We start from the raw sequence: 22,049 nt of genomic DNA on the forward strand, positions 1-22,049 counted from the left end.
ATGCCAGTCCATTATTTCTCCCTCTGGTGGAAGTCACCTTTATTTCTTTTCTTTCTTTTTTTTTTTTTTGCTCTTTTTTTTAGGGCCATACCTGCAGCATATGGAGGTTCTCAGGCTAGGGGTCCAATCACCTGCTGGCCACAGCCACAGCCACAGCCACATCAGATCCAAGTCATGTCTGTGGCCTACACCACAGCTCACGGCAACGCCAGATCCTTAACCCACTGAGCGAGGCCAGGGATCGAACCCGCAACCTCATGGTTCCTAGTCAGATTTGCTTCCACTGCGCCACAACAGGAACTTCTTATTTTATTTATTACCAGACAAATTGGGCTGGTTCCCCAGAAGACTTCAGGAGTGGGTCTGCAACCCAACCTGACCATTCAGAGCATTCCAGTTCCCGGGCCACAGTGATTGGCTCCTAGATGGTGATGTGGCCTACAATGACCCAATCAAATTTTTCCTCGGTACTTCTAGAGACATGAGGGCACTGGGGGCCCCACCAGCTGCAGAGCAGTAAAGAAATAACTCATCAGGAGTTCCCCTCATGGTGCAGTGGAAATGAATCCGACTAGGAATCATGAGGTTGCGGGTTCGATCCCTGGCCTCGCTCAACAGGTTAAGGATCCGGTGTTGCTGTGAGCCGAGGTGTAGCTCACATATGTGGCTCAGATCTGGTGTTGCTGTGGCTGTGGCGTATGCCACGGGTGCGGCCCTAAAAAACAAAACAAAACAAAACCAAAAAAGAGAAAAGAAGTAACTCATCAAACCTGGGTTGTCCAAACTCTGCACATTTAAAGGACTGGCCCTTGGAGTTCTCCGGTGGCCATAGTGGGTTAAGGATCTTGCATTGTCACTGCTATAGCTCTGATTGCAGCTGTGGTGCTTGTTTGATCCCTGGCCCAGGAACTTCTGCATGCCACAGGCGCAGCCAAAAAAAAAAGTAAAGGACTGGCCCTTGACCAGCACCCCGGGGTCACTTCTAGGCTCTTGGAATATCCTGACTGATATGAGTGTCTCTTACCTGAGGTTGTGGGTCACACCAGATTGTCCACACTAAGACTATGCTAAGGGCTTTTGACCACATGGTATATTAGTTTAACCTCTGGATGGGCTGAAGACTTGAGTTCAGTCCCATGGGTGTTCAGCCATATCTTCATTACTGACCCCTCCTCCCCAACAACAACCCTGGACAAGGCTTGGGTGAGCTTCTTTGGTTGAAAGAATGTGTGTTGCCACAATTGTTGCTGGGAAAATTAAGTAAGTACTGTCTGCAAACGGAAGCTGGTGCTGGCTTTCTCTTGGTTTCTGCCTTTTGCAGGCTTCTTTTGCTGATCTTAGACCATGTCTTTTCACTGTGATCAAGTCTAGCCACAAATATAACAGCTCTTCTGAGTTCTGTGAGCCCTAGTGAATGAGCAAACCTGAGAGTGGTCTTGGGGATCCCTAATAACGTATGTCTTTACCACCATCCTGAGAGGGGCTATGAGCCTTCCTATTGCACAAATAAGCCTTGAGGCCCCCCAGGGTGGGCTTGCTAGCTCTGAGGTACCCAGCTAAGGGAGCAGTGGAGCAGGCATGGGACCCTGGGATTGCATGCTGGCCACCCCGCTGCCCCAACCCCTTGCAGAGGGGCTGGCTCCAAACAGAGCACTCTCACATATCCTCATGTTCCCTCTGCTGCAAGACTGTATGCTTCAAAATCCCTAAGGCCCATTTGCTCTGACCTAGCTACTCAACTTTCAGGAAGTGTGGGACAAACTGTGCAGAGAGTCATCTCTAAGAGCTGTGCATTGCAGGAAATTTAAGGCGTTCCTGAGATTTCCCATCCTGCATCATCCCAGGAGTGGGAATGGAGTAGATCTCACTCCCACGATTGTATTGTTACTGGGCACAGTTTCCCTTAAGATATGGAGATAATCTGGGGTGGCCCTGACCCTGCTGGATGTAGAAGAAGAAGTCAGGGGGATTCAACGTGAGGGAGGTCTCTCTTACTGAATAGAGGGGGCCATATGGCCAGCATTTGGATAGCAGATAGCAAGGAAGTGAGGACCTTAGTCCTACAACCACCCAAAAATTAGTTCTGCCAAAAACCTGAAGGAGCTTAGACACAGCTCCTTCTCCAGCGGGGCCTCTAGATGAAGACACAGTCCAGCCAACATCTTGATTTCAGCCTCATGAGACCCTGAGCAGAGACCCAGTTAAAATATACCAGTTTGCAAGTGAATCGACTGACAAGGGATTAATCTCCAAAATTTATAAACGCCTTCTGCAGCTCCATACCAAAAAAACAAACAACCCCATCAGAAAATGGGCAGAAGATCTAAACAGAAGAAGACATACAGATGGCCGAGAAACACGAGAAAAGATGTTCAACATCACTCGTCATTAGAGAAATGCAAATCCAAACCACTCTGAGGTACCACCATACACCAGCCAGAATGGCCATCATCAAAAAGTCTGCAAACAATAAGTGCTGGAGAGAGTGTGGAGAAAAAGGAACCCTAGCACACTGTTGGTGGGATTGTAAATTGGTGTGGCCACTGTGGAAAGCAGTATGGAGATTCCTCAGAAAACTAAACATAGAACTACCATTTGATCCAGCAATCCCACTCCTGGGCATCTATCCAGAGAAAACCATGACTTGCAAAGACACATGTACTCCATTGTTTATTGCAGCACTATCTACAACAGCCAAAACATGGAAACAACCTAAATGTCCATCGACAGAGGCATGGATCAAGAAGACGTGGTACATATACACAATGGAATATTATTCAGCCATTAAAAGAACAAACTACTGGCATTTTTAGCAACATGGATGGACCTAGAAACTATCATGCTAAGTGAAGTCAGCCATACGATGAGACACGAACATCAAATGCTTTCATTGACATGTGGAATCTGAAAAAAGGATAGATTGAACTTCTTTGCAGAACAGATGCTGACTCACAGACATTGAAAAATTTATGGGAGTTCCCATCGTGGCGCAGGGGTTAACGAATCCGACTAGGAACCATGAGCTTGCGGGTTCGGTCCCTGCCCTTGCTCAGTGGGTTAACGATCCGGCGTTGCCGTGAGCTGTGGTGTAGGTTGCAGATGCGGCTCGGATCCCGCGTTGCTGTGGCTCTGGCATAGTCCGGTGACTATAGCTCTGATTCAACCCCTAGCCTGGGAACCTCCATATGCCGCAGGAGCGGCCCAAGAAATGGCAAAAAAAAGACAAAAAAAAAAAAAAAATTTATGGTCTCTGAGGAGACAGTTTGGGGTGGGGGATGTGCTTGGGTTATCCTGTGAAATCAGACTGTTATGATCATTATACAACTACAAATGTGATAAATTCATTTGTGTAATTAAAAAAATATATATACATATACCAGATTTGTTGTTGTTGTTGCTCCTCAGGCATGCAGAAGTTCCAGGGCCAGGGCAACCTGCGCCACAGCCACAGCAGTGACAACACTGGGTCCTTAACTCACTGAGCCACCAGGGAACTCCAAAATATACCAGATTTTTGGGGAAAAAATGTAATTGTAATGTATACATGTAAGGATAACCTGACCCCCTTGCTGTACAGTGGGAAAATAAAAAAAAATAAATTATAGAAGTCAGACATTAAAAAAAAAACAAAAAACAAAATATACCAGATTTATAACTCATAGAAACGGAGATAATAAATGTTCCCAGTATTAAGCCACTAAGTTTGCGGTACTTTGTTATGCATCAGTATACAGCAATTGCTAATACGTATGTTAGCAATAGACAAACAGTGAATAGTGGGTGTTCATCCCAGTGTGGTTTAAAACCCCATACACTGCAAACACCATAAATGTCTAACGAAAAGGGATTGCGTAGATAAACTCTTGTAAACCCATTAATAATAAAAATAATGATTTCCATGGTGATGTCATTTGTTTTTGGTCTAGGGTCAGGCTCTTGGGTAAATACTGATATTTTGTTTATGGATGAGCAAAGTGAGGAACAGAGAGGATGGGACATATCCAAGGCTACATGGGGTGAGGGTCACACTAGGGTCATCATAAAGCTAGAACTTCTGCAATGAGCTTACTAGGTAGATTATGTGTTGAAAGCCCACCCAAGGTGATCAACTAGCTTCCAATTTCTTGGCTGACCTAGTTCTTAGAGACTTTGTAGAGCATGCCAATTCCTGATGATTTCCTCCATGACTGTTCTTGGGATCCTATTGGGAGACACTGGAGCATTAAGTATGTATATGTATACTTTATATATTATTATATATATAATTTTTTTTCTTTTTAGGGCCACACCCACAGCATTCAGAAATTCCCAGGCTAGGGGTTGAATAGGAGCTGCAGCTGCTGACCTGCGCCACAGCCTCAGCAACTTGGGATCCAAGCTGTGTCTGTGAACTACACCACAGCTCAGGCAATGCCAGATCCTTAAGCTACTGAGTGAGGCCAGGGATCGAACCCACATCCTCATGGATACTAGTTGGGTTTGTTACTGCTGAGCCACAACAGGAACTCCTTGGGGCATTAAGTATAAAGTGGAGCACAGCCCCTGGTTGCAGTGTTCTTAATTCTCTTAACTTTTCTAAGCCCTCAATTTCCTCATCTGGCAGATGGATCCGAACCACTGTATCTGCCCCAAAATGCAGTCATGGGTGCCAAACACTGAGCACAGAGTCTGGTGTATCTTAAGCATTCAACGCGAGGTGACTGTTATTAGTATTGCTGTCTGTTTCTTAGATGAATGCATTTAGGCTCAGAGAAGGGAAGTGCTTTTCCCAATGTCACTCAGAAAGCCAGTAAGCACTCACAGCTGCTTTTCCAATGTTCTACTTCATTTAGCAGTCTGGCCGTCTTTCCCCTTCCCATCTTCTAAACTCCAGACTGCCTGCTCCTCAGCCACCCCACCTGCCCCTTCTTTCTAGGTGCAATGAAACCCTGGTCTATTCTAATTCTTACCTGGCCCGGTCTCCCAGATAAACAGCTGGACACAACAGTGGGCAGACTGGTTAGTGTGCGAGCAAGTGCCAGCATCTTCCCCATAGAATGGACAGATCCTAGGTAAAGGGTGGAGGATCCCAGAGTTTTGGCCTTGGGCTCAAACAGGCTGGAGTTGGAATTTCTGCAGTAGCATGTGAGACCTCTCTGACCCTTGTTCTCATCTATGAAATGGGCTGATAGCTGTGTTGTGCGTATTAAATGACATCCATTATTAATTCAGCACAACCACCCAGTGCTGGAGGTTTTCAATGAAGAAATATAGAAAGGATACAGTGGTTTGGACCCATCTGCCAGATGAGGAAACTGAGGGCTTAGAGAAGTTAAGAGAATTAGGAACACTGCAATATAGAAAGGGACCCAGGTAGCAGAGGCAGGAAAAAATGTAGTCGGGAGGGCTCTGGGTCAGAAAGATCCAAGTTCAAAGTTTCAGGCAGGCCATTCACTGGCAGGGTGTATACCCCTGCTGTCTCATTCCTTTGATTCTGTTTCTCCATTTGTAAACGGAGATATTAATGACAGGCATGGGAAAAAGTTGCAAGGAATCTAGCATTGCCTTTAGGATCAGCCTTTAGGTTCATGGTCAAGGGGTAAATAGATGGCAGTGCCGGCCTGGTAGTGATAGGCAGAGCTAACAAGATCATCTGGGTAGAAACACATAGAAAGTCCCTGAATTCACCTTCCTCCCTTGCCTCACTTCATCCTATGACCACTGTCTGTAATTAGATTAAAATGAGAAGGAGTCCCTGCTATTGTGCAACAGGATCTGCGGTGTCTCTGCAGTGCCAGGATGCAGGTTTGAGCCCTGGCCTGGCACAGTAGGTAAAAGATCTGGAGTTGCTGCAGCTGAGGCTTAGGTCTGGATTGAGGCTTGGATCTGATCCCTGGCCCAGGGAACTCTATATGCCACGGGGCAGCCAAAAAAGGAAAAAAGAGAAATGTCCATAGATACAGAAAGTAGGTTAGTGGTTACTAGGGCCTGGGAAGGGGGAATGAGGAGTGACTACTTTGTGGGTGTGGGTTTTTCCTTTAGGGGTGATGAAAACGTTCTGGAACTAGATGGTGGTAGTGGCTGCACAGCATTGTGGATGTATTAAATGCCACAGAATTGTACACATTAACTAACTTCATGATAGGTGAAATTTTTTTTTTTAATGGGTGAGCAGGACAATCACCATCTCTCAGGGCTCTGGGGGGTGTAGGATTTTATTCTAAGTCTACCCTTAGCACAACACTGTAAATTAACTATATTTTAATTTAAAAAGAAATCTACTGTTACCATGAGCAAAGTTAATCTGACCCCCAATCATCCAACAGCCCCAGGCCCACCTTAGGGGAACCCTATTAGCCCAACCCAGCGTCCAACGCGCGCTCAGTTTACATAGCCACGCCCATCCAGCAGCGGATCCCTCCCCCCACGTGCTTTGCGCGGGCCCCGCCCCCTCCCACGCCCTCAATGCGGCTCCTCGCTGAAGCCAAAGACGGAAGACTTGGAGAGACCTCATAAATAATACATCACGTCATTGGCTGGTGGGGCGGTGCTTCGACTTGCCTGGCTGAGTCAAGATCATGAATAATACACACTGAGGCGGGGCTTGAAGGAGCGCGCGTGTCGAGGCGGAGTCCGGGCGCGGAAGTGGACACCTCTAGGGTCTTGAGAGGTTAGGGATGGGGGGAGTCCATCCACGCCTTACGAAAATGCAGGAAGTCGGGGCGGTAACTATGGGATTCCCTGGGCCCACATGATGCGTGGCCAGCCGCATCTCATGAATAGTGCAGCACGTCAGCGGGCGGTACCGCGGCGTCTGTGGTTCTAGGGGGGTTCCGGCGAGGGCGTGGCCAGCCGCGTCTTATGAATAATGCAGCACGTCAGCGGGCAGCAGGGTGGGGCGTGGCCGGCGCACCGCCCGCACTGGAGCCGGGAAGGGGGGGCGGGGGAGCGATGGTCGCAAGATGGCGGCGCTGAAGGAGGCTCGGAGCTACGGGCTGTCGTGCGGGCGAGTGAGCGACGGTAGCAAGGTGTCCGTGTTCCACGTGAAGCTCACCGACAGTGCTCTGAGGGCCTTCGAGAATTACCGCGTCTGCCAGGTGAGCGGTGCAGGCGGTGCGGCCGTCGGGGACATCGGGACGCAGGTCGGCCTCGCGCTCCTCTCGCCACGGCGTCCTAGCCTGGGGGCGCGGGGTCCGGCTTCTTAGGTGCTGCTTGTGAGTTCCTGGGCCAGCGGGGCGCGGGGTAGGCGCCTGTCCGGCTCGGAGCGCAGGGAACCTCGGCGCCGGGAGGAGAACCTGGCGGGTGGCCCGGGGCGGCCATGGGGCCCGAACTCTCGCTCCTGGTCTGGGGATAGGGGGTCTGTCCGGCGCCTTTCTCGGCCCATCCGGCACCTGAGCAGGAACTGGTCTTTTCACCTGTTCAGGGGAAGGGGTGGAGGCCCCGCTGTCCGAGCTCGGAGGTGGGGGTTTGGGGCTTCTTTGGCTCCTTTGCGGGATGGCCGGTAGGGATGACTGCCTGCACTCCCGAGGAGCAGCTTTTCCGTCTTGGTCACTGGTAGGGTGGGTCAGTGGGGCACCGCTGTCGGAGCACCTGTGGGGTTTTGTTCCGTTTGTATGGGGAGGTTGTGTCTGCACTTGGGGGCTGTCTTTGATGCTTTCCAATGAGGCCCCTGGAGTTGGGTTCACTTTTCGTTCCTGGGAAAGGAAATTTGGGCAAAACCTGTCAACTCGCCTCCAACTCCCCAGGTGACCAGGTCTCACTGGACACCTTTAGAGAGTAGGAGTGTTTTGAGAAGAAGAGGCTGTGATTGTGGAGGGGGGGATTGCTGGTATGGTGCCTTTAGAAGATTGGGAGCCTGTGGTGGGCACCTGGGAGGGAGCTCTGGCCACCGCACCTGGCTCCTGACTCACAAACTTCTCAGGGGCTGATTTGGGTCCATCTGGCTAAGTTCAAGGCGTTTCAGTTCTGCCACCTGGCGGGGGGTGGGGGGGGTTGGGGAGAGGCTTCTGTGTACCTTCTTTCAGGCCTGACTGTAGGGTACATCTGGGGCCCTGGTCAGAAACTGCTTCTTCCCATTTCTGTTTGTGTCATGGCGCCCTCCTCCTGTGTTGGGACAGAAGTTGCAGGTGCCCAGTGGTCAGGTCCTGAGGGGAAGTGGTTTGGGAGCCCTTTTACCTCCTCACTGGGAAAGTAGGGGCTTCATCGTGGCTAGGGGGAGCAAGGGGTCTGGTGTCAGGTTCAGGAAGGCCCCGCCCTCTGAGAGAAAGAGAAAGAAGAGAGAGAGAGAGAGAGTGAGAGGAGAGAGAGAGAGAGAGAGAGAGAGAGAGAGAGTGTGTGTGTGTGTGTGTGTGTGTGGTGTGTGTGTGTGTGTGTGTGTGTTGTGTGTACTGGGGCTGGGGGGGGGCTCAGGGCGGGTGAGGAGAGAGACTAACTAGGAAGGAATGTGGCTTTCTTCCTGCCCTGGACTTGTTCGGCACCATTAGCTAAGCCGGGAATTTTTTCCCCTGTCTTGTTACCCGTGCCCACCCTTCCCTGGCTTCTTTCCACTTTTGGGGGCAATTTCCTTCCTGTTCTTGCGTCTCAGTTTTCTCTTCATAGAACAGGGACTTCATCTTTGTTGGAAGAGCAAATTCTCACCTTGTCAAAAGTGATTCCCCAAGGTGAGCCTGGGGTGCCACTGCAGGTGAGGAGGAGGGGGCATGGTGGCCAGCTTGAGCCTTCCTTGTGGAATTCCAGCCCGGTGACTTTTTCCCTGGGCAATTCCAACTTGTTCTGCAGGAAGGCGGGCTTTCCTAGAAACAGCTGGGGGAGAGCTGGTGAGTCATGTAAATAAGGTGAACTTGGTACCTGGTCACTGAGGGTTAGGAGCCCCGCCTTCCCTGCCATGCTGCCCTCCCTTGATCTACTCGTCAGGAAGGCCTGTCTCTGCATCCACCTCATGCTGTCACGCTGCTATTTTTAATTTAGGGTGTTGGTTACATCCCCTGAGCTGGATCTTCCTCCTGTGAGGGTGAAGGTATAACTGCAGACTCAAGTTTGTCCCATGCAGAGCCCAGCTGTGTACATTGGTGTTGATCAGCCAGATGAGGCTCCCTCTTAGAGCTTCTCCAAGCCATTTGTGTTAACTTGGCTGGGTGAGCTAAATTTTGGGGTTGACTTTGAGCTAAATTTTGGGGTTGACTCAAACTTTCATTTTTCTCAGAGGCTGACTGGTAATTTAAGTTACTTGGCAATTTCATATTTAATCTTACTCAATAGTGGACTGAGGTAAAATCAGGGCAGCTGGGCACACTCAGTGCTCTTGGGTGGTGGGTATGGGGAAGGTGACTTGAAGAATTTGTTTGTGTGACCAGAGAAGGATGATTGGTTGTTAACAAAGCTCTTTATGTGTGACTTGTGACTGTCAGTAGTGTCTGTCTAGAGTTTCCTATTCTCTAGTGCCATGGTTATATAGTTTGCCAGTGACAACTTGTGAAGAGGGTTTTTACTTTTACTTTTTTTTTTTTTTTTTTTTTTGCTTTTTAGGGCTGCACTTGTGGCATATGGAGGTTCCCAGGCCAGGGGTTGAATTGGAGCTGTACCTGCCAGCTTATGCCACAGCCACAGCAATGCGGGATCCGAGCTGCGTCTACAATGTACAGCACAGCTCAGGGCAACGCCAGGTCCTTAACCTACTGAGTGAAGCCAGGGATCGAACCTGCATCCTCGTGGATACTAGTCGGATTCATTTCTGCTGCACCACAATGGCAACTCCTACTTTTAGTTTTTTTTTTGGATTTTTGCCTTTTTTAGGGCTGCTCCCACGGCATATGGAGGTTCCCAGGTTAGGGGTCCAATTGGAGCTGTAGCCACTGGCCTACGCCAGAGCCACAGCAATGCGGGGTCCGAGCTGCGTCTGCAACCTACACCAGAACTCACAGCAACGCTAGATCCTTAACCCACTGAGCAAGGCCAGGGATCGAACCTGCAACCTCATCGTTCCTAGTCGGGTTCGTTAACCACTGAGCAACGACGGAAACTTCTACTTTTACTTTTTATAGTTGCCTCTAGAACAATGGGTTTGAACTGCCTGGGTCCACATATACATGGATTTTTTTCACTAAATATGTGTCACGGTGTATGGGACTCACAGTTGGTTGAATCTGCAGATGCAGAATTTGGGATATGGAGGGCCAACTGTCAAGTGTATTCGTGATTTTTTTCGACTGCTTGGGTGGGGGTTGGTGCCTCTAACTCCCCTGTTGCTGGAGGGTAATCTGTAATTACAAAGAGGTTTTTACAGATTAAGATATGGCAGGGTACTGGAGAGGAGCTTCCTTCAAAACTTCCTCTGTGGCTCCCAGGAGCCTTGTAATCCTAGCTGTTGGAGTAGCCCAAGTAGAAGTCCCTGACAGCTACCCTTTCCAGAGGGGTCTGTGTTTTGAGCTGCCTTTGTACAGACCTAGTGACCAGCTTGGAATGAAATGGAAGGTAAAGATGTAGTAATACGTGCAGCTGCCACTGTCCAGACTTGGGCTTCGTGTGGTCTCAAGTGAGTCCCAAAGCAGCTGCTCCCGTGGATCTGCGTGTTCACTGTGATGAGTTACTTCGGGAAAGAAGAGAGAGGAAGTGTGAACACAACCCATCTTTCTGATATAGCATCATGTGCCTATTCAGGGATGCGTCCCTGACACTGACTCTGAGGAAGTAACCTTCCTTGGGACACTTGCCTCAACCACCTGGATATTTCATGATTGGATTTGGTGGGCTCTGTTGCTGAGTGACAGTCTCCTCTCATTGATTATAAGGTCCTGAAGAGAGAGGAGCGTTTTGTTGTTGTTCAGGAAAATTTGAGGGCCCAGGGAGGGGCCCAAGAAACCTGGGGATGGGAGCCTATCTGGGTTTGAATCTTGACTCTGCCTTCATGAGGCCTTGGGCCAGTGCCTGACTTTCCTAGGCCGGATCCTCCTCCTCAGGTGGTGAGATCCAGTTGCCTCTTTGTATCCTTCTCTTTAGGATTTTAAGTGTCCCAGTACCTGACTTCTCTCACTCCTAATCCTTTTGCTCTCAGGGTTGTGGGTATCCCAGTGTCTGACCCCTCCCACCTCCAGATCCTTCCCTCTGGACTCTGAGGGTCCCAGGCCCTGCCCTCTCTGAACTCTAGTTCTTCCTCTGTGGGCTGTAAGGATTCTCTTGGCATGTGTGTGGCCCTCAGTATAACCCTGACCTTTCCCATGTTCTCAGCACTTAGTGCAGGTACCCAGGGCCAGTTCCCACCTGAAGGTTTGAGCAGAGACCATGGGAGACAAGGAGCCTGGGCTCCTACGTCTAACTGAATCTGACTGAGTGCCTAGTCTATACAGGACCACTGCTCAGAGGCTGGACATTTACAAGTAACCAAGACAGCTCTCAGTGTCATGAGGCAAGAGACAGATGATGAACAGGGTGGCACAGAAATCAGCCTGAAGAACTTGTCAGTGGTCAGTGTCAGGAAGGAAATAAAATGAGGTGATGTGAAAGGGCCCTGATTAAGAGAGGCACCCCTAGGAGTCCCACTGTAGCGCAATGTGTTAAGAATCCAGCATTGTCTCTGCAGCAGCTCGGGTTTGATCCCTGGCCCAGTGCAATGTGCTAAGGATTCAGTGTTGCCACAGCTGTGGCATAGGTCTTAGCTGTGGCTTGGATTTGATCACTGGCACAGGAACTTCTATATGCCTTGGGTGCAGCCAAAAAAAAAAAAAAAAAAAAAAAGAGCGGGGGGCACTCCTAGGAGATGCCAGAGCTGTGGTCTAAGGGGGGTTCCAGAGGTGGCACATGCAAAGGCCTTGAGGGTGTTTGGGTGGGGGGTGAGGCCCACGTAAAGGAGTGGGGGCAGCTTCAGGGCTCTGTCCTGGGATGGGCATTTAGAGAGAAGTTATGCAGTAATTACTCTGGGACTGTTCTAGAGCTGAACTGGGGGTTGCTCGCCTGCTGCTAAGGGGGCAGCTGTGTGGGTGTCAGCCTGGGCACTGGTGGCAGGAGGAGCCTTAATTTAGCCTCTGCTCCCCTCCCACAAAGAGGCCCCAGGAGATGCCTACATCTCTTCTCCCTGGGAGAGGGTGTGCCCCACTTGGCCCTAACCAGTTAGCTTCTTGTCTGCTTTTCAGACCATCTTGGGACTAGAAATGTGCTGCCCCTCCTGGCCATAGGCCAGGCCCCTGTAAGCCCTTTGTCCAGGTACATCTCATCTTCTTTTTTTTTTTTTTTTTGTCTTTTTGCTATTTCTTGGGCCGCTCCCGCGGCATATGGAGGTTCCCAGGCTAGGGGTCGAATCAGAGCTGTAGCCACTAGCCTACACCAGAGCCACAGCAACGCGGGATCCGAGCCGTGTCTGCAACCTACACCACAGCTCATGGCAACGCCGGATCGTTAACCCACTGAGCAAGGGCAGGGACCGAACCCACAACCTCATGGTTCCTAGTCGGATTCGTTAACCACTGCGCCACGACGGGAACTCCACATCTTATCTTCTTGACAGTCTTGGCAGGAAGGCTAGCTTATTGTTCCCACTGTTCACTGGGGGCAGTTGAGGTTCTGAGGGGCAGTGTTGCCTGTCTGTGGTCACTTAGATTGCCCTTATTGGCCCAGGATGCTACTTGAGTTGGGAGGAAGTTTGAGCCACTGGGACACAGCTAGGAAAGAGAGTCCCACTGGGTAAGTCCTTATGTAGTGCCAGTGTTTCAGGCTCCCGGGAGCGTTAGTGACCTGAATGGCCATTGCATATTCCTAAAGTTGCCAGCTTTTGACTGTACTGTGCCCCGTCCCCTGAAAAAGCCTGCAAATGGTCACCAGCACCTGTGGATCATGTCCTGCATGCCAGCACTGACCTGAGCTGTATGTGTTACTTCATCTTGTCCCCTGGCTGTCAGCTTTGTAATGGGGGGTGGTTCCCATTTCTCCAGTGAGGAAATGAGTGAAGACCCTGGGAGGCTGAGACAGCAGGAGTCTCCCAACTGGGATGGGGCTGGGAAGCGGACATCTGGCTTGGATGCAGTGTATGGCCCTGAGGTCTGCCCCTCTGAAGGGTGGTGGCTGGGAAGAGTGGGCTGGCCCATTGATGTCAGGATCATGACGTAGAGGTTCAGTAGGGCTTGTGTTTCAAGGTGGGCACTTGATAGTTGTGGGGACATTTCCCTCCCAGGAGGAGCATATCTCATAGGTACTGAGGGAAGGTTAGCAACCTGGGGTGTGGAGTGAGTGCTGGCCAATGAGGCTGTGTATGAAGATGGCCAATGAGGCTGTGTATGAAGGTCAAGCCCCCCCCCCCCCCCTCCCCCGTTTTGGCCCCTGTGACCCTTGACTAGACTTCTGGCAACCGTTCACCATGGTGATTGTGTGTAAACAGCTGGCAGCTCTCGGAAACCCACTCTCTGTTGACTCATCGGCAGGGCCAGAGTTCATCACCCTTGAAGTAATTTTGACATCACACCGGATTGTGACATCTTTGAGGAGTCCTTGAAAAACAAGGCTGCTTCTCCTGTTCCATGCAGCTCTGGTCCCAAAGCAGACCCTGATTTTGGGAAATTTACTTCTTTGTGACAGCAGCCCTGCTTGACATGCCTGGCAGGGCCCTAGTTGGCAGTTCATCCTGTGCCTTTGGGTTTTGCCTTCCCTGGGTCTTTCATTTGCAGGGCCTTGGTCCCCTGCTCTCTGCTTTTATGACTTTCTCCTTGGTCTGTGACTCAGGTGGCCTGGAGTTGTCTGAGATCTCCTCTCTAGCTATATGTGGCCACTCTGAAGTCACCCAGAGCTCAAAGGGATGCTTTCCAGAATGATTCCTCCAAATGACCTCTGACTTGTAGTGCGGTGACACAGATAGCCATAATGTGTAGTTTTGTCACTTCGCTTTTTAGTAAAGAAGCTGATGTCCAGGTAAACCATTTGGGGGGAGACCTCCGGTCCCCACACTAAGTGGCTGCACTGTAGTCTGGTGCTAATTATATCCTTCCAGCTGGGTCCCTCCCTGGCCACGTTGAGATGTGGCTCCTGGCTGAGTCACCAGGTCAGAGGGGTCCGTTGGTGACTCGCCACAACCCCTCCAGAGGGGAGGGACCTTTGCATGTTTGTGAAGTTTATGGGGTCTCCTATTTAAAAGCAACTCGTTTGAGAAGTTTATTTATTTATTTATTTATTGCTTTTTAGGGCCACATCTGTGGCATATGGCAGTTCCTAAGCTAGGCGTCAAATCAGAGCTGTAGCTGCTGGCCTATACCACAACCACAGCAACATGGTATCCAAGCCACGTCTGAAACCTACACCACAGATCACAGGAATGGTGGATCCTTAACCCACTGAGCAAGGCCAGGGATTGAACCTGTGTCCTCATGGATGCCAGTCAGATTTGTTTCTGCTGAGCCATGATGGGATGTCTCTCTTTTTTTTTTTTTTTTGTCTTTTTGCCATTTTCTTGGGCCGCTCCCTCGACATATGGAGGTCACCAGGCTAGGGGTCTAATCGGAGCTGTAGCCACTGGCCTACACTAGAGCCACAGCAACGCGGGATCCGAGCCGTGTCTGTAACCTATACCACAGCTCACGGCAACGCTGGATCCTTAACCTACTGAGCAAGGCCAGGGATTGAACCCGCAACCTCATGGTTCCTAGTCGGATTTGTTAATCACTGAGCCACGACGGGAACTCCCCTATGTTTTTTATTGTAGTGGTACACTTTGCGATTTATTGGCTGCATTTTCCATTCAGTGAGGACTCTAACATGTCAGTATTTTTCCAGCATCACACTGATCCTGGGGCTTCCTAGGTGCCTGGAGCCTTGTCTGCTCTGTGCTGTGGGCTGTGCAGAGTTGCTGAATTGTGGTGAGGGGTGTCCCCGGTGTACCTCTGTGTTTGTGAGTGGAGCTAGAGGTTGCAGGTGCTGAGTGGTACAACTGTGGTGTGTTGATCTCAAGGCACAGGAGAGGTATAATCCAGCCCGTGGTGTTGGATGGTCAGGGAAGACAGGTCTGGAGGTGGGGAAGCAGGGAGAGAAACTTGAATGGCCTGAGCTAGGGCCCACTAGGGGTTGGGCAAGGGGGCAGATGTGGGAAGTATTTGGGCTGCCACCTGTGTCTTGTTGGGGGAGGTAGACATTCCTAACCTTTCTTGATTCTGGCCATAGGGCAGAAATGTCTTCTGTATAGTTGGCTTATTGTCATGCCTGAGCCGGGTTTATGAGAGTCAGGTTATGCAGGCCTTGAGATGTTGATGGTCACCTCTGGAGTGACTCTTGGCTGGAGGAAAGGTGACTGTGTCTGATCAGAGAGCTGCTGCAGGTCTGCAATGGATAGATGATGTTGTTGTGATCATCATCATCCTTAGTGCAGGGGGAGGTGGAAGATATGTATGTGTGGCTGTGGTGTTCCAGGGTTTGGATGTCTTGAGGCTCTTGTCATTGTCCTAATGAGTGCAATTTGAAGGTGGTTTTGAATGGATGTGGCAGCTCTGAAAGCCAGCACCTTTCCTTTTCTTGGATTTTGTTCCTTGCTGCGGGCAGTTGGATGGCAGATTTCGTTTATTGGGCTGATGTTGAGAGTTTCTGGACAGTTGGGTGTACTGGATGCTGGGGGAGCCAATGCTGGGCCTGGACAGAGGGGCTGCACCCTGAGACAACATTTGGGGGTCAGTGTCACCCATAGTCAGCCTCATGGGCAGGCAGGCAAATGGGCTATGCCGTCCAAGTACAGAGCACATTGGCCCAACACCCACTTATCACTTCCCAGTGTTCCCAGGCACACTCTATAACAGGTGGTCCTGGAGTAGTTTAGCCTGCCATGGACTGCTCTGCTGTTGAGAAATTAATGAGCTGCTGATGGTCTAGGGCCATGGTTAATCCTCCACGCCATTGCTCTGTCATCAGCATTCTTCTGGTAGACCTCCTAAAAGGGAAACTGAAGCTCGGCACAGAGGTTCCTTTCTTGAGTATGTGCCCCCCAGCTACCCTGGTTTTTAATCTAGGCCTGTCGGGAGAGAGTCAGCTCCTCCTTGTTTACCTTGCTGCCCCTGTGTCCATCTTATATACTCAGGGAGGGTATCCTAACAAGGACATGCCTCCCTTGAAGGATGTCACACAATGGGTCAGGTAGCCTGGCTCCAGCTAGCTCCTACGGACAACCTGGAGTCCCTGGCTCCCTCCTAAGCCTCACTACCGGCAGTTGTGGTAGTGGCCTCCCAGGTCAGGCAGGCGATGCTTATGGATGCCAACCACTCCTCCCCGTGTGTGTGTTGGTGTGTATGTGTGTATGTCCTGCAAATGACCTGAGAAAGTGAAGCCTTTCGGAATTTAAAATACCCACTCCTTTGGCTCTGATGTCAAGGATTTCTTTGCAGAATAAAAGCATGGCTAGATTAAATGGCTTTCTCAAGTCTTTTTTAGCTACTTTCCCACTGGGAAGTCTACCACACTGTCAGAGGGAACTGGGCCCTCTCATGCATTCCCTTTGATCCTGCCCATGGCCTCAGTGGGCAGTGCACAGGGGCCAGATGGAGCTGAGGAGGGCCAGGAGGTGGTGGCCAGGTTTCTGGAGACAGGTCTGGCTGCGTCTGGAGGTGATTGCTGAGTCTGCTGGGTCGGTGGCCACTGCCGGTAGAGTGTGAGGAGTCAGGCACAGAGCCCAGGTTGTGGTGACTCCATCTTTGCCTTTAGGTTGTGCTCAAGCTTGTGGGTGTTGGGGAGTCACACAAGGACATCTTCCAGGGGCCAAACCCCCTCTCTACTTGGGAATGCTGTTCCCTGGGTATATGAGGGGGTTCTCTCCCTTCTATTATCCAGCTTGGTTGAGTGTATTAGACTGACCCAGTTGGCACTTACTGGTGAGCAGCCTGGCCAGTTCTCAAATCCCTGTGGGGGAGGCCACCCAAGGGTGATGGCTGCCTGGAGGGAGAAATGCAACAAGAGATGGGCTGGAGGTGCTCGGGAAGTGGGGAAGGTGAACTCATCCCCAGAAGGCCAAGGATGCATGAAATCTGAGAGGAAGGCTGGGGGCGGTGGGGCAGCCAGAGGAGGTGGGGAGTAAGGGATGCCTGAGCAGGAAGTTGGGGTTAGTTTCATCATCCAGGGAAGCCCAGACTGAGTGGCTGTGGCTGTTCTTCTCTGTGTGGATGTAGATGGCAGTAGCCTCTTCCTGGGCTCCCTGTGGGAGCCTTGACTCCATGGCTGCTTTCACTGAATGCATGAATGTTTGCCCTTGGGGGCTTCCTTCTGTGGCAGGTGGGACTTGGGGCAGGGTTATCATCAGAGAGGCTTTGGGAATGCTAAGACCAATCAGCTCTAGTCCAGTCTTTACCTGGGACCTCTCAGAGCCTTTGAAAAAAAAAATTTTTTTTTTTTTTTTGAGTTCCCATTGTGGCTCATCAGAAAGGAATCTGACTAGAACCCATTAGGATGTGGGTTCAATCCCTGGCCTCACCCAGTGGGTCGGGGATCTGGCGTTGCTGTGAGTTGTATAGGTTGCAGATGAGGCTTGGATCCCGTGTGGCTGTGGCTGTGGTGTAGGCCCGCAGCTGTAGCTCTGATTCAACTCCTAGCCTGGAAACTTCCATATGCTGCATGGGTACAGCGCTAAAAAAGCAAAAAAAAAAAAAAAAAAAAAAAAAATTTATTTTCCTTTTTCTGGCCGCACCTGTGGCATATGAAGGCTCTTGGACCAGGGATCAAATCTGAGCTGCAGGAGTTCCCGTTGTGGCTCAGTGATAGGGAACCCGACTAGTATCCATGAGGACGAAGGTTCAATCCCTGGCCTCACTTAGTGGGTTAAGGATCTGGTGTTGTCCTTGAGCTGCAGTGTAGGTCACAGACTGGGCTCAGATCTGGTGTTTGCAGCTCTGATTCAGCCTCTAGCCTGGAAACTTCCATATGCTGTAGGTGTGGCCCTAAAAAGACAAACAAACAAACTTGAGCCTACCACAGCTGTGGAAATGCTAGCTTCTTAACCCACTAAACTACAACAGGAAATCCTAAAATTAAAAAAAATGATTTTTTTTTCTTTTTTTTTTCCTTTTTGTCTTTTTGCTATTTCTTGGGCTGCTCCTGCGGCATATGGATATTCCCAGGCTAGGGGTCTAGTCGGAGCCATAGCCACCAGCCTACGCCAGAGCCACAGCAATGCGGCATCCGAGCCTCGTCTACAACCTACACCACAGCTCACGGCAACACCGGATTGTTAACCCACTGAGCAAGGGCAGGGACTGAACCCGCAACCTCATGGTTCCTAGTTAGATTCGTTAACCACTGTGCCAGGACGGGAACTCCTATTATTTTTCTTTAATTGTGATAAAATTCATACGTTTGCCATCTCAACTTTTTTTTTTTTTTTTTCCCCCTTTCACCTGAGGCATTTGAATATTCCTAGGCTGGGAGTCAAACCCATGCCATAGCAGCGATAATGCTGGATCCCCAACCTGCTGAGCCAACAAGTAACAACCATCTTAACCTTTTTTTTTTTTTTTTTAATATTTTACATTCTTTTTCCTGTATTATCTTCTATCATATTCTGTCATAGGATATTGGATATAGTTCCCTGTGCTATACAGCAGGACCTCATTGCTTATCCATTCTAAATAGTTTGCATTAGTAGTAGTTTGTGTCTACTAATCCCAAACTCCCAGTCCATCCCACTCCTTCCCCCATCTTTTTTTTTTTTTTTTTCTTTTTTGACCACCTGGCAGCATATGGCGTTCCTGGGACAGGGATCAGATCTGAGCCACAGTTGTGACCTATGCCCCAGCTGCAGCAACACTGGATCCTTAACCCAATGTGCTGGGCCGGGGGTTGAACATAGGTCCCAGTCCACCAGAGATGTCACCGATCCCATTGTGCCATCTTCAACCGTTTTTAAATGCACAGTTCAGTGGCATTAAGTACATTCACGTTGTGCACCCATTACCACCATTCATCTCCAGAACTTGTTCATCTTCCCAAACTGTAATTCTGTCCCCATTAAACACTTAATGACCCATTCCTCTCCCCCAGTCCCTGGCAACCGTATTTCTATTTTCTTTTTTTTTGTCTTTTTGCTATTTCTTTGGGCCGCTCCCATGGCATATGGAGGTTCCCAGGCTAGGGGTTGAATCGGAGCTGCAGCCACCGGCCTACACCAGAGCCACAGCAACGCGGAATCCAAGCCACATCTGCAATTGTTAATTATCTATTTTATATCCAGTAGTGTGTATATGTTACTCCCATCCTCCTTTTTCTTTCTTTAAAAATTTTTTTTTCTATTATTGTTGATTTACAATGTTCTATCAATTTCTGTTGTACAGCAAGGTGACACAATAATACAATAATTATTGTATTGGTTATACATAATTTTTTTTCTGTACAAATCAAGCATTTTCTTTAGTTATATAGCAAGGAAACACTCATTCTGGACTTAAATATCGTACTGGAGATTTAAAATTACATTTGGCAGTGTGCTACAGAATAAGACTTCATTCATATCAGCTTTGGATTTCTTGGTATCTTTATATGTTTTCCATCATCCATTGGAACAATTAGTTCATCTTCCTTAGCCTAAAACCGATGCTTCCTGGATGTAAAAGCTACAATACTTTTTTTTTTTTTTTTTTTTTTTTTTGTCTTATACCTTTTTTTTCAGGGCTGCACCCACAGCATATGGAGGTTCCCAGGCTAGGGGTCTAATTAGAGCTGTAGCTGCTAGCCTACACCACAGCCACAGCCATGCCAGATCCAAGCCTTGTCTGCGACCTACACCACCGCTCACGGCCACACTGGATCCTTAACCCACTGAGCAGGGCCAGGGATCGAACCTGCAACCTCATGGTTCCTAGTTGGATTCACTTCCTCTGCACCCTGACGGGGACTCTCAAAGCTACAATAATTTTTAATATTGTCAAATCCCTAGCTAGTGTTTAAATTTCCCTGGTTGTCTTAGACATGTTTGTACAGTTAGTCACAATTCTCTTTTCTGTCTCTATGAATTTGATAGCTCTGGAGATGTCTTTTTGTCTTTTTGCTTTTCTGGGGCCACTCCCATGGCATATGGAGGTTCCCAGGCTAGGGGTCCAATTGGAGCTGTAGCTGATGGCCTATGCCACAGCCACAGCAATGCGGGATCTGAGCCGTGTCTGCGACCTACACCACAGCTCATGGCAACGCCGGATCCTTAACCCACTGAGCAAGGCCAGGGTTCGAACCTGCAACCTCATGGTTCCTAGTCGGGTTCATTAACCACTGAGCTACGACGGGAACTCTCGGAGATGTCTTATAAGTGGAATCATAAAGTATTTGTTCTTTTGTGACTGGCTTATTTCACTTAGCATAATGTCCTCAAGGTTTATACATGTTGTAGCATGTGTCAGAATCTTCTTCCTTTTTAGGAAGAAATTTTCTTCCTTTTTAGGGCTAAATAATATTCTATTATATGGATCTACCATTTTGCTTTCCATTCATCTGTGTCCTTGATGGACACCCTTGGGTTGTTTCTGCCTTTGGGCTGCTGCTGCAAATGATGCTGCTATGAACATAGGTGAACAGTTATCTATTTGAGCCCCTGTTTGCAGTTCTTTTGGATAGACACTCAGAAGTGGGATTGCTGGATCATATGAATCATAGTCTGTGTTTAACTTCTTGAGGAACCACCATACTGTTTTCCATAGTGGCTGCCCCATTTTACATTCCCATCAACAGTGCCCAAGAGTTCAATTTTCTTTCTTCTTCTTCTTCTTTTTTTTTTTTTTTTTTTTTTTTTTTGTCTTTTTAGGGCCGCACTTTGGACATATGGAGGTTCCCAGGCTATGGTTCAAATGGGCTGTAGCTGCCAGCCTACATCACAGCCGCAGCAATGTCAGATACGAGCTGTGTCTGATACACCACAGCTCACAGCAATGCCAGATCCTTAACCCACTGAGCGAGGCCAAGGATTGAACCTGCGTTCTCATGGCTACTAGTTGGGTTCATTACTGCTGAGCCACAACAAAAACTCTGAGTCCAAATTTCTTGATGTCCTCACCAACACTTGTTATTTTCTCCTTTTTTGATAGTAACCATCCTGACAGGTGAGAGGTGGTCTTGGAGCATTTAAAATGTATTAAGAGGAGTTCCCGTCGTGGTGCAGTGGTTAACGAATCCGACTAGGAACCATGAGGTTGCAGGTTCGATCCCTGCCCTTGCTCAGTGGGTTAAGGATCCGGCGTTGCTGTGAGCTGTGGTGTAGGTTGCAGACGCGGCTCGGATCCCGTGTTGCTGTGGCTCTGGCGTAGGCCGGTGGCTACAGCTCCGATTCAACCCCTAGCCTGGGAACCTCCATATGCCGCGGGAGCGGCCCAAGAAATAGCAACAATAACAACAACAACAACAACAACAACAAAAAAGACAAAAGACAAACAAAAAAACAAAAACGAAAAAATGTATTAAGGGAGAGTTCCCGTCATGGTTCAGTGGTTAACGAATCTAAGAACCATGAGGTTGCGGGTTCGATCCCTGGCCTTGCTCAGTGGGTTAAGGATTTGGCGTTGCTGTGTCTGTGGTGTAGGCCGGCAGCTACAGTTCCAATTAGACCCCTAGCCTGGGAACCTCCATATTGCTGTGGAAGCGGCCCTAGAAATGGCAAAAAAAAAAAGTAAAAAATAAAATGCATTAAGGGGTTCCTGTCATGGTGCAGTGGAAAAGAATCCGACTAGGAACCATGAAGTGGCAGGTTTGATCCTTGGCCTCACGCAGTGAGTTAAAGATCCTGTGTTGCCGTGAGCTGTGGTGTAGGTCACAGACTCTGCTCCGATCCCCCGTCACTGCGGCTATGGTGTAGGCTGGCAGCTATAGCTCCAATTTGACCCATAGCCTGGGAACCTCCATATGCCACAGGTTTGGCTCTGAAAAGCAAAGGAAAAAAAAATTGCATTGAGATGCTTGTGACTCTTTGGTGAGAATTAAGGTCTGCAGGGCCTCTGACACTTGCTAGACCAATGATAGGCTCAGGAATTTTCTGGTTGCAGTTGACAGAGAATTTGACCCCAGCATAATAGGGGTATGTTGGTCCCTGTACTTGAAGTGAGCTTGGGCTGGCTTCGGGTCCTGCCTAAGGGAAGATCTTGAGCAGTGTC

At 49.3% G+C, this 22,049-nt stretch overlaps 1 protein-coding gene across 2 annotated transcripts in view; it reads left to right on the top strand.

Moving 5' to 3' along the window:
• The window catches only part of ELL (elongation factor for RNA polymerase II), an 82,823-nt gene continuing 67,671 nt past the window's right edge, over positions 6,898-22,049 (top strand). Inside the window, exon 1 of one of the 2 annotated variants that reach the window (XM_021083507.1) lies at positions 6,898-7,076. In XM_021083507.1, coding sequence (XP_020939166.1) covers positions 6,942-7,076 — 135 coding nt within the window. In that variant the 5' untranslated portion in view covers positions 6,898-6,941. The remainder of the gene's footprint in view (positions 7,077-22,049) is intronic. The other variant, XM_021083508.1, reaches the window with a different exon arrangement.

This window comes from Sus scrofa, chromosome 2 (genome assembly GCF_000003025.6).
Source record: "Sus scrofa isolate TJ Tabasco breed Duroc chromosome 2, Sscrofa11.1, whole genome shotgun sequence".
NCBI lineage: Eukaryota > Metazoa > Chordata > Mammalia > Artiodactyla > Suidae > Sus > Sus scrofa.